Source organism: Cherax quadricarinatus, chromosome 52, assembly GCF_038502225.1.
Source record: "Cherax quadricarinatus isolate ZL_2023a chromosome 52, ASM3850222v1, whole genome shotgun sequence".
Classification (NCBI taxonomy): Eukaryota; Metazoa; Arthropoda; class Malacostraca; order Decapoda; family Parastacidae; genus Cherax; species Cherax quadricarinatus.
The window spans coordinates 28,075,278-28,088,437 of NC_091343.1; the positions used below are offsets into that span (position 1 = coordinate 28,075,278).

The 13,160-nt window shown below is 43.7% G+C and overlaps 1 protein-coding gene across 1 annotated transcript in view; it reads left to right on the forward strand.

Moving 5' to 3' along the window:
- LOC128705438 (gamma-butyrobetaine dioxygenase) overlaps positions 1–4,647 on the forward strand; it is a 152,005-nt gene extending 147,358 nt beyond the window's left edge. Inside the window, exon 10 of the mRNA XM_070096218.1 lies at positions 3,555–4,647. Coding sequence (XP_069952319.1) covers positions 3,555–3,709 — 155 coding nt within the window. The 3' untranslated portion in view covers positions 3,710–4,647. The remainder of the gene's footprint in view (positions 1–3,554) is intronic.
- Positions 4,648–13,160: the final 8,513 nt, after the last annotated feature.

Here is a 13,160-nt window from a genome sequence, read left to right on the forward strand (position 1 = left end):
CTACAGTGAGAGTAAAAGGTAGATGGGATGCAAGGAAAATAGAAGCATCAGGGAAGAGAGAGGTGAATGTTTATAAACTAAAAGAGGAGGCAGTTAGAGTAAGATATAAACAGCTATTGGAGGATAGATGGGCTAATGAGAGCATAGGCAATGGGGTCGAAGAGGTATGGGGTAGGTTTAAAAATGTAGTGTTGGAGTGTTCAACAGAAGTTTGTGGTTACAGGAAGGTGGGTGCGGGAGGGAAGAGGAGCGATTGGTGGAATGATGATGTAAAGAGAGTAGCATATGAGAAGTTAGCATATGAGAAGTTTTTACAAAGTAGAAGTGATGCAAGGAGGGAAGAGTATATGGAGAAAAAGAGAGAGGTTAAGAGAGTGGTGAAGCAATTTAAAAAGAGAGCAAATGAGAAAGTGGGTGAGAAGTTATCAACAAATTTTGTTGAAAGTAAGAAAAAGTTTTGGAGTGAGATTAACAAGTTAAAGAAGCCTAGAGAACAAATGGATTTGTCAGTTAAAAATACGAGAGGAGAGTTATTAAATGGAGAGTTAGAGGTATTGGGAAGATTGAGGGAATATTTTGAGGAATTGTTAAATGTTGATGAAGATAGGGAAGCTGTGGTTTCGTGCATAGGGCAAGGAGGAATAACATTTTGTAGGAGTGAGGAAGAGCCAGTTGTGAGTGTGGGGGAAGTTCGTGAGGCAGTAGGTAAAATGAAATGCGGTAAGGCAGCCGGGATTGATGGGATAAAGATAGAAATGTTAAAAGCAGGTGGGGTTATAGTTTTGGAGTGGTTGGTGCAATTATTTAATAAATATATGGAAGAGGGTAAGGTGCCTAGGGATTGGCAGAGAGCATGCATAGTTCCTTTGTATAAAGGCAAAGGGGACAAAAGAGAATGCAGAAATTATAGGGGGATAAGTTTGTTGAGTATACCTGGTAAAGTGTATGGTAGAGTTATTATTGAAAGAATTAAGAGTAAGACGGAGAATAGGATAGCAGATGAACAAGGAGGCTTTAGGAAAGGTAGGGGGGTGTGTGGACCAGGTGTTTACAGTTAAACACATAAGTGAACAGTATTTAGATAAGGCTAAAGAGGTCTTTGTGGCATTTATGGATTCGGAAAAGGCGTATGACAGGGTGGATAGGGAGGCAATGTGGCAGATGTTGCAGGTTTATGGTGTAGATGAATGGTTCACAGAACCGACACGTTGATAAATTAGACACATGTGCAACTCTTGGGTATCTTTATTAAGGAAACGTTTCACCACACAGTGACTTCATCAGTCCATACACAGGAGAATCTTGAAGAATAGGAGGAGAATGAGGTAATCAGTCCCTCAACCTTGAGTCGATGTGGTCAGTCCATCAATCTTGAGTAGAATACGGCTCATGAGCGGAGAAGGAGCTTATAAACCGTAGGTAGGAGAGGTGCAGCAGTCATAGGTAGTGTCACATTTGCTCAATGTGGAAGTAGGTCGTGCCCAAGGGTTAGGCAAGCGAAGAACTCCCAAGTATTAAGATCCCAAGAAGTTGCAGTGTCAGACAGGATTGCAGATGAATGGTTCACAGAACCGACACGTTGATAAATTAGACACATGTGCAACTCTAGGGTATCTTTATTAAGGAAACGTTTCACCACACAGTGGCTTCATCAGTCCATACACAGGAGAATCTTGAAGAAAAGGAGGAGAATGAGGTAATCAGTCCCTCAACCTTGAGTTGATGTGGTCAGTCCATCAATCTTGAGTAGTATTCTACTCAAGATTGATGGACTGACCACATCGACTCAAGGTGATTACCTCATTCTCCTCATATTCTTCTAGATTCTCCTATGTGTGGACTGATGAAGCCACTGTGTGGTGAAACGTTTCCTTAATAAAGATACCCAAGAGTTGCACATGTGTCTAATTTATCAACGTGTCGGTTCTGTGAACCATTCATCTACAATCCTGTCAGACACTGCAACTTCTCGAGATCTTAATACTTGGAGGGAGAGAGTATGGAGGAGGTGAATGTATTCAGATATTTGGGAGTGGATGTGTCAGCGGATGGGTCTATGATAGATGAGGTGAATCATAGAATTGATGAGGGGAAAAGGGTGAGTGGTGCACTTAGGAGTCTGTGGAGACAAAGAACTTTGTCCTTGGAGGCAAAGAGGGGAATGTATGAGAGTATAGTTTTACCAATGCTCTTATATGGGTGTGAAGCGTGGGTGATGAATGTTGCAGCGAGGAGAAGGCTGGAGACAGTGGAGATGTCATGTCTGAGGGCAATGTGTGGTGTGAATATAATGCAGAGAATTCGTAGTTTGGAAGTTAGGAGGAGGTGCGGGATTACCAAAACTGTTGTCCAGAGGGCTGAGGAAGGGTTGTTGAGGTGATTTGGACATGTAGAGAAAATGGAGCGAAACAGAATGACTTCAAAAGTGTATCAGTCTGTCGTGGAAGGAAGGCAGGGTAGGGGTCGGCCTAGGAAAGGTTGGAGGGAGGGGGTGAAGGAGGTTTTGTGTGCAAGGGGCTTGGACTTCCAGCAGGCATGCATGAGCGTGTTTAATAGGAGTGAATGGAGACAAATGGTTTTTAATACTTGACGTGCTGTTGGAGTGTGAGCAAAGTAACATTTATGAAGGGGTTCAGGGAAACCGGCAGGCCGGACTTGAGTCCTGGAGATGGGAAGTACAGTGCCTGCACTCTGAAGGAGGGGTGTTAATGTTGCAGTTTAAAAACTGTAGTGTAAAGCACCCTTCTGGCGAGACAGTGATGGAGTGAATGATGGTGAAAGTTTTTCTTTTTCGGGCCACCCTGCCTTGGTGGGAATCGGCCAGTGTGATAATAAAAAAAAATAATAAAAAAAATCTGGTTACAATCGTAACCAGATTACGATTGTAACCATATACACTATCAGCATTTGTTGTGGCTGTATGGAAATAATACAGAATAAGTACATTCACATTGATGCTGTAATCTACGTAAATTTTTGGAATGTTATCCACGTTTTGGACTGGGTAGATGATTAAATTTATGGTGAGGTTGTAATATAGAAATACCTGATGAAAACGATTTTTGACCTCTGTAATATTAACTTTTGCAGTGCCGTTGGCAGGAGGAGCAGAAGTATAACAGGCATTTTTGACAAGACAAAGTGCAGAACAGATCTATGTTTTACTCTGGGTAGATATGAAGGAACTTACTAACGTTCTGTCCACAGCGAAATATCGTTTATACTTAAGTCTTACTTTGCACCAAGTGTCTTTGTTCCACACAGTGTGAGGTGCGTTGCCTGCCGAGCAACCCGTGGCTTGGTAGGCAACTCCTTTGCCTCAAACACTGAGTGTCCGTGGTTCAATCCCCGACAATGGTGGAAACCTTGAGTATGTTTCCTAACTCCTCCTATCCCTGTTCACCTAGCAGTAAGTAGGTACCTGTGTGTTAGTCGACTGGTGAGGAGTCGCATCTTGGGGACAATATTAAAGCAAATCTTCTGATTTCATCATCAATTTGTATGTTAGTTGAGAATTGTTCAATCCATATTATTATGATTTTCTTCTTCAACAGGTGACATAATTGTATTAGACAACATGAGGGTACTCCACGGTCGCAAAGGGTTCAATAGTACCTCCGGGGAGCGGCTTCTGGAAGGCTGTTACTGGGACTGGGATATGGTGCGATCAAGACGAAGGGTTCTGCAAGCTAACCTAGTTACTCCTTAAGGATATGGAAACAGTTTTCTATGTTACTTAGAAAATGGGAATACCATCGACAGTGGTAACTTGCATAAAATAATTTACGAGATTATATATAGTTCAAATCAAATCAAATCAAGTTTATTTTCTATAAAGATTACAATGTGGACTTTACATATTATAGAATATTGAGTGGTTTACACATTATATAAAACTAATTACAGAGAGGGCCACTATCACAACTAGTATGACCAGGGCCGGATTACCGCATAGGCAAACTAGGCATTTGCCTAGGGCCCAGCGCATTTGGGGGCCCCACTGTCCAAGGGGTTCAAGGGCTCATCCAAGACTGCTCACATGGTGCAAGTGCAAAGGGGTCCCTACCTAAAAAGTTCAAGTGTTTGGAGAGTAAAATTGATTTTTAAAAATTAATCAAAACAAAAATAAATAACACTTCCAGCTACTAACTGTGAAGGAGAACGTTCATTTTCTGTTTTGAAAAGAGTGAAAAACCAGCTCCGTTCAACAATGAGCCAAGACAAATTGTGTAACCTAGCCTTGTTGACCATTGAGTCTGATCTAACAAGAAATATTGATTTTCAGAACATAATTGATGATTTTGCCAATATGAAATCCAGAAAAAAGTTTATTTAAGAAGTGCCTGTGAATATAAACAATTCTTTAGTTTCTTGAGTTTATATGATTTGATAGTCTTATGCATGATGCAATGATAACAATAATGGTCAGTGATTTATAAAGGGAATAATAGTGCTGTAGTGGTTATGCTGAATTTAATAGGTACATGATGTCACTACTTTAATAGCCTAATCTAGTAATACTATGCTGTCTTGAGTTTATTCTCTTTAAAATGAATGATTTAACAAGATAGTTATAATGGCTGTTGGTAAATGGTTTTGGTTGTCTTGATGTACTTTCTCTATTAAATTTAATCTAAATAGCCAGAATGTATTTAATTAGACCTTAAACAGGCTCACACCGACCCCCCCCCCCCCACCCCCAAGCTGGAAGGGGTCGCTTCGCTTACCCATAACTCAAAGGGGCCCCGCCAATCTGAATAGCCCGGAGACTTCTTAATCTGGCCCTGAGTATGACTGGGAATTTCGGGCAGAACAAGATTAATTAAAAACTCTATAATCGTACAGATTAAGGAGCATACTGGTATTAAGGTTAAGTAACTGCATTACAGTTCGAAAATTTAGCTTTGTTTTGGTGCCATAAATAGTTTCTATTAGAGCTCCTATATTAGAGTATCAGAGGCAAACTTATGACTAGTTAATATTCGTTAGGCAATAGTTGCATTACGTATTTCTATGTTTATAGTCAATTTTTTTTATATTTTATTTAAAACTCAGGTACAAAAATATATGGGTACATAATCAATATGTAACAAGATACAGGCAGTAAGCAATAATCAATTGTGACTACACAAATACTGAAGAAGCACATATATAATGACATCAGAACTGGCTGCACTCAAATCAAACACTGCTTATATGTACTGTGCTTCATGTGAAAAGATGGTCATATAAAAACGATAGAACCTACCCAGTAATGCTTACACTCCCCCCCCCCCCCGTGAAAACGTGCCACTTTCACCTTAGTATATGTTGGAACTTATTCGATCTGAGAAGCCCCAACAGGGAAAAACACACAGTTCCAGGACCCTTGCACCCACCCAAAACAAAAACACACTAACCCGGGTTGGCGAAGGTGGTTGGAAGGTACTTTGTTGGAACTTATTCGGTCCGAGAAGTCCAAACAGGGGAAAACACACCGTTCGAGGGGCCTTACACCCACCCAAAAACAAAAACACTCTCTCAGATTGACGTAGGTGGATGGTAGGTACTACTTAAATTATAAATTTACCCTTCAGGGAAGAAGTAGGTAGTTTATACTGTTAGTACACTAATATTAGGTTTATTGAGGCAACTGTAGATAATAATAATATAGACCTAAGACCTTAACATAGGTAGTAATAGGCCGATAATGTAGGCAAACACTAGGTTATATTAGCCAGGGAGAACTGGCAGCTCAAGTTTGAATGCTGGGGCACAGAGTTTCGAGACCGCCATGCTTTCTTCTATGACCAGACATCATCTGGACAACACGTGCCGTGATCAGCAGATGGCGCCCCCCACGTGTATTCACATATGATACCTGGGGAAATCTGGTAGAGGCACCTCGATGTACCATAGATGACCTCCTCCATCAGGCCCATACAGTAACACAAGACCTCCACTTTTTCTTAGGATTTCTGGCCAGTGTCTGGGGAAAATTGCGAGTGAGTTGAGCTGTGGCCTTTACGCAGCCGGCAGTTCATGACAAGTACATGATTTTGTCTCTTGTCTACCTAGAAGCCAGTGTCCATTTCTGCATAGTTATACTAGGGGATACACACCCTCTTGGATACAGGAATTTCTGAGGTGCAGGCAGGTCACTAATATCGATTGAATACTGCAGGAATTAAGTCTCCCGGTTCCATGTGGTTTCTGAGGGGAAGTCCAAGGGGGCTAAGCTTAGGGAGGTTGAAGATCAGGATATATGCTGCAATGCCAAGTAAGTTAGTCCTTTAAATGTGCATGTAGGTGAGGCTTGCAACATCAGTCATTTATGAAAATCTGTCCTATAAGCCACTTGTGAGGCTGAGGTACTGATCTCAGAGTTCGGTGTCAACAGAGCTTGCCAGGGTAGGCGACTCACTTGGAGGCACTCCAGACAAATTTTCACAAGTGGTCCTTCGAACCGGATGTGGAATAGCTAGGTTAAAATTAACATTGCTAGGCCACAGTTAGGAACCAGTTTAAGAGTTAGGTTAAGTTAGTACACCTAGGCCCAGAGTTACACAGAGGCTAGGCTAAGCTGACTATACACAGAAGTTGTTATTTGCAGTAATTTACAGGCAGGCCAGGTAGGCTAGAGAAGCTTGTGAATTTAATTATTTACAGTGATTACAAGTAATCCAGAGTAGGAGACTTGCATGTTAATTACTTACAGTGGATTTGCAAGGTAGCCACAGTTAGGCTAGGCTTGTGCAATATTTACAACAGTTATAGAAGCTAGGACAGATTTAACCTAGTTATTATTTACAGGAAGTTCTAAAGCCAGGTTTAAGCTATAGCACACTAGTTAGGTTAGGATTTACCTTATCCAACCATCCACACTAGACTGAGTAAGCTGGGCACAGTTAGGCCAAGCTTGTTACATACATTATTCATTTACTGTTTCACAAGATGAATTGTTGAATTTATTTGTGCTAACCAAGCGATTCTAATTTGTAAACTGCCTTTTTTATTTTGTGATTTTCATTTTCTTTGACTCATTTTAATGTGGGATTTGTGAATTGTACCACAGACTAGGTTAAGTCCTGTAATTATTTGCTGACATTGTACAGGAAATTGCTAGGTTAAGCTTTCACATCGATACACATTTCAATTGGGATTTGAGAGCTAACAGTGTTCATTTTTGATTCAGAGTAGAGTCAAAATAATAAAGGGAGTTGTTAAGCTTGTTGAGAAGCCTTGATACTCGTTCATTCTTGCCTAATACCGTTTGTGCTGTGGGGTGGGCTAATTGAAGTACAAATTAGTACCATGATCTTAACTAAACTGCAACTATGGTAGGTGAAGATGAAGTACCAGCTGTCTCAGCTCTAAGTCAATTAAAGCAGTCTATGGGAGCCTATAAGGGGCGCCTGAACAAATCGTGTGAGGAGTGTCGTATGGCCAGGCAAGATCAGGATGTAGACTGTGAGGAACTTGAGAGTTGCCTGAAACCTTTGGAGCAAAGGCTGGAGGCCTTTGAGAGATCGTTTATCCTTTATGAGACAGAGGCCTATGCTACAGGTGAGTCTGACTATACAGTCGAGGTATCACGGAAGGACTATGACGAACGAAGGGCAGTGTAAAGCAGAGATGAGTTGTTAAAGATTCGCCGGTATTCTCCCGGCCCGGGCCCTTCCAAGTGGTGGCCCGGCACTGGCTCCCTGTCTAGGGAGTGTCTGAGACCTAAGTCTCCCATGGGAGGAGGCACAAGTACCCCCCTCATCTTGTGAGCTACAAACTCGGGCTCTGGCACCACCCCTGCCCTAGAAGGGCAAGGTATGGTGTCGATCGTGCTAGCGCTGTGCTCTCCTGTGTGGAGTGTCGTGTGTTGGTGTTCATTTTCATTCATTCATGTTGATTCGCCGGTACTTCCGGCCCAGGTCTTCTCCAGATGGTGACCCGGCAGTGGCCCCCCCAGGTGGGGGGTGACGATCATCTTCTTTCTTCTCTCTTGGCCTTCTGGTTGGAGGGAGTCGTCTTCTTCTATCTTGTGCTGACTTCCCTGAAGAGAAGTGCAGTCAGGCAGAGGCAGCAGTTACAGGGTCGATTGGAGCCACACCCCAGCTTTAGCGGACAGCAAAGTGCTGTTGAAACTTCATGGTGAATGGTCATGGATAGTCGTGCTAGAGGAGGGTACCGTCTTCAAGGTCCCCATTCCGAAGCATCCTGAATTTCCTCTTTGAGGTGTACTCGACTTCCACAGGGTGTTGGGTGTTGGCAGTGAGTAGTCTGGTCATGTCTGCAGTGGTGTATGTAACAGTTTGGTCGTAGGTATACTTGACTGTTCCATCCTGGAGGTGCTGATGGATTTCTGAAGACAGCATTGTGTTTTTATACTGCTTGGTTGTGTAGAAGTAAACACCCTTCAGGTATCGGACTTGTTGTGGTGCAGCAGTGTCAGTGGTACCGTGAGGTGCATCCGCAGTTTCTTGTGTTTTTGCTTTCTTGGCTGGTGGCTGAACTGGTGAAGGCGAGATTTCCGACTGGTCAGTTGCTCTAGCAGTGGATGCAAGCGGTAGTGGACTCTCATTGGTGGGGTTTGCCGACGTCTCAGTGGTCTCTGATTGGTCCATCTCTGTGTCTAGTGGAGGTTGTGACAGCGGTGGAGCAGCGGTGATGCTGGTAATATTTGCAGTAGATTTTAGGATCTCAGTGGAAGGTGGTGATGCAGGGAATGTGAGGCCAGGCATATTATTTAGTTTGAAAAGTTCATTGATGGTGATGTTGAAGGAACCAGGCTCAGCTGCATTCTGTACATGAGCATACATAATGCAACAAAGAATCTTGGTGGAGACAGCAGTAGGTGCTGGCAGGGAAGTGGTGGGAGCAGCTTGCGTGGCTTGTAGTATCTTGGTAGTGTCTGCTTGAAGCTTTGCTATAACAGAATATGTGGTTGCTTGTGGGTTGGGCTTCTTTTGTTGTTGTTGTTTCTTGAGTATGTCTCTTCTGGTAGGGCACCTGGCAGCAAGAGTATGGTGGTCATTCTTGCAGTTCAAGCATTTAGGTGGTGAAGCAGTAGTGCAATTCTTGAAGTCATGACCCTCACGGCCACAGGTGTAGCAGAACTTCATGTCCTTGGTAGGACAATCATTTGTGGTGTGTAAGTATGAGTAGCAATTATAGCACTGTGAGATATGTTGGAATTTCTCTGCTTCGATGAAGGCTGGGTTGATGTGGAAGTAGTGAATAGCCAGGCCCTCAGCGAGAGCTCTGGCTGCCATGTTGACGTCACTGAAGGTGACCTTCAGCATGGATGAAGCATTGGGTATTTTAGTAATGAAGTCCACCTTGGCCCAAGGGTTCTTTGCTTCGATAGATGACTTGATTTCTTCAGTGGCCTGTACAGTGATAAGGTTGTCGAGTCGCTTGAGGAACACAGTTCTCCTGGCCCTCAGTGCTGGGGAAGTCAAGACAAGAAATCCCTGGTCTCGTAGAGTGGTAGTAGCAGTAGTGGTAAGTAGTTTCTCAGCCTCTGTGTCGTCTGTACAGACGACAACAAAGGCCTCCTTGAGCGATAAAATCGCATTACATTTGACTTGCAGCCTGCCACTAACGGCAGCTGCAAGTATTAGTTTGGACGACTCATTGGTTGTGCCACTCGCTGGTTTGATCTTTACTCTGTTAGAGTAATGCATCATGAGTAAGCAGTGCTCTGGTGTGTCTTGACGGACCTTGCAGAGATGAGACTCTGCAGGCAGTTAATAAAGACTTTGAAGGCCGGTCGGTACGGCAGGGGCAGCAAATGTTTCAAGGAACACGAACAACAGCATGCCTGTTAATGTGTTACCCAGATTGCCCCAGTTGAATTTACCAACGTTTGACCGAACCTTAACAGAGTACATTGCTTTCTGGGATCAGTTTAAAGCCCAGATAGATGACAGAGACTATTTGTCAGATGCTGTCAAATTACAGTATTTACGGTAACAGCTCAAGGATAAAGCCTTGGACTTGGTCTGGCATTACCAAACCACTGACACTAATTACCAACATGCCAAAGATCAATTAAAGGACATGTTTGGCAATGCTGAGGAGATAAAGGTAGCTATACTTTATCGGTTGTTGGATCTAGAGGCTTATCGCCATGACCGTCAGAGCCTAGAGAAGTTCCGAATCGAAGTTATGAGTTTGACAAATAGTCTTAAAGATTTACATGATTGGGGTAAGTCAGAATGGTTCATCAGTCAGGTGATTCAGAGAAAACTGGCTGGCACTACAGTGCATGAGTTACACTTATAATATCTGACGAATAGGTTCACGATACAACAAATTGTTGAGGTGTTGAGAGATCTCATTTCTCATTTGAGTATAGGTGTGAGAGAAGAGTCACCACCATCACCACATAAAAACCCAGACAGTTACTCAAAGATCTCGAGAGATCAGTCTAAAGTTCATACGACTAACGTTGGAGTGTACTATGGTAAAGAAGTGTCTAAAGTAAGAACCTCTAAGCAGAACCTCAGAGGCACTCATGCCAGAATATGCGTGTTCTGCGAAGGTGAACACGCTAGCACGAGTTGTTCAGAGTATATAACACTGAGCAGTAGGCAACAGAGACTAAAGGAGTTGAGACTCTGCTTCAGGTGTTGTGGGGAACACTTTGCGAGAGACTGTGGCACCCAGCTCAGTGAGTGTCGAGTCTGTTGCAAAGGTAAGCACCATACTGCACTGTCCCAATAATTTAAGGGAACCCCAGGCTAGTAGGGATATCTCTCAGGTAGAGATAGAAAGTGAGTCTGTGCCTGAAATAATAGCCAGCATGATCAGTGGGAGTGAAGTCTCTAATCTGAGTGAGAATCACGGAGGTGCTGCCCTACTTACAGTCATGGCAAAGGTTGTGAATGGGCACAGGTCTGAAACAACCTGATTATTCTTTGACCCAGGACACTGACCACTGACACAGTCAGAAATGTAGGTATCCTGGTGGGAGCCAATCATGTAGATGACTTTCTGTCTACACGACAGATGTTTAGGGAAGGAATTGGTTTATACAGATCACAGTAGGATACATCGTAGGCAGCAGGATTCCACATGAATTCCCTGCCACACCAGATAGAGAAGAAGCTGTCCCCATGATAGCTAGGGAAGTAGTGATGATGAGTACCAGTATACAAGATGAACCGCCAGGGAAGCTGAACCAGGTAGGGAGTGACGAACACTGGGCCACCTTGGGAAAACACTTTTACAGGGTACGTGAAGAGGGAGATAGATTGCCATTAAATCCAGGGAACCTCGTATCGGTCAAGGCTAGACATACAAAAGATGTTAAAGTTAAAGGAAAGGGTGCTAAGACCACTGAAACCAACAAGTTTACACCTCCAGAGGTCCACACAGAGGAAACTGGATGGTTGAAGTTATACCGTAGTCTGCTCGAAGAGAGTAGCCAGACAGCACTCGTGTCCAGGGTCTGCCGTGGGGGCTCGTGGAAGGTGAACTTGATTTAGACTTAGTACCTACCTTCGCCGGCAGGAGGATGTTGGAACTTATTTGGTCCGAGAAGTCCCAACGGGGGAAAACACACTGTTTGAGGGCCCTTACATCCACCCAAAAACAAAAGCACACTCTCCCGGATTGACATAAGTGGATGGTAGGTACTACTTAATTTATAGATTTACCCTTCAGGGAAGAAGTAGGCAGTTTACACTGTTAGCACACTAATGTTAGGATTATTGAGGCAACTGTAGATAATAATAATGTAGACCTAAGACCTTAACATAGGTAGTAATAGGCCGAATGTAGGCAAACACTAGGTTATGTTAGCTAGGGAAAACTGGCAGCCAAGTTTGAACGACGAGGTGCGGGTCACGAAGACGCCAGAGCTTCCTTCTAAGACTTGACACCATCCGAACAATGTGTGCCATGATAAGCAGGCGGTGCCCCCACGTGTCTTCACATAGTAGACCTGGGGAAATCTGGTGGAGGCACATCGATATACTGTAGATGACATCCTCTGTCAGGCCCATACAGTAAGACAAGACCTCCACTTTTTCTTAGGATCCTGGCCAGTGTCTGGGGAAAGCTGTGAGTGAGTTGAGCTGTAGGCCTTTGTGCAGCTGGCAGTGCATGCCCAGTATGTACCAACATCTCTTGTCAGCCTAGAAGCTAGTGTCACTTTCTGAATAGTATTCTAGGGGATTCAACCCCCCCCTTGGAAATAGGAATTTCTGAGGTGCAGGCAGGTCACTAATAACAATTGAATATTGCAGGAACTAAGGCTCCCGGTTGCACGTGGTTTTGAGGGCAAGTCCAGAGGGACTAAGCTTAGGGAGGTTGAAGACCAGAATAGATTCTACATCACCAAGTAAGTTAGTCCTTTAAACGTGCATGCAGGTGAGATTTCTTGCAACATCAGTCATTTATGAAAATCTGTCCTATAAGCCACTTGTGAGGCTGAGGTACCGACCTCAGAGCTCGGTGTCAACAGAGCTTGCCAGGGTAGGCGACTCACTTGGAGGCAGTTCAGACAAATTTTCACAGTATACACAGTGACAAATCTCTTATACTTATGCATTAAAAACATCAATGACAAAATATATAAACACAATCCAGCCAGCTAAATGACTGACACTATAATACAACGAATGTCTGAACATGATGGCTTACATCCACCATCACGACGGACGACGCCAAGGAAGGTAAAAACATTGTTGTTGTTGGGGATAGCCAGATTAGGTACATGGATAGGGCATTCTGTTTGAAGGATAGGAGTAGGAGGCAGAGAGTGTGTTTTCCTGGGGCTGGGATGAAGGATATTGTTAGCCGTCTGGATGACATCATGAGAGGTAATGGGAGCAATCCTATTATCTGTCTCAGTGCTGGAGGCAACGATGTTGGCAGACGTAGGAGTGAGGACCTGATTAGCAGGTATAGGTCAGCAATAGAGATAATTAGGAGGAAGGGTGGGAAACCTGTCATATGTGGCATTTTGCCAAGAAGAGGAGTTGGAAATGAATGGTTGTCCAGAGCAATTGGTGTCAATTGCTGGCTGGACAAGTACTGTAAGGAAAATGCAGTAACATTCATTGACAACTGGGACCTCTTCTATGGCAGAAATGACATGTATGCCAGGGATGGGGTTCACTTATCTAGGTGTGGGGTGGGAGCACTGGCCAACGCAGTGGAGGGAGCTGTTAGGTCTT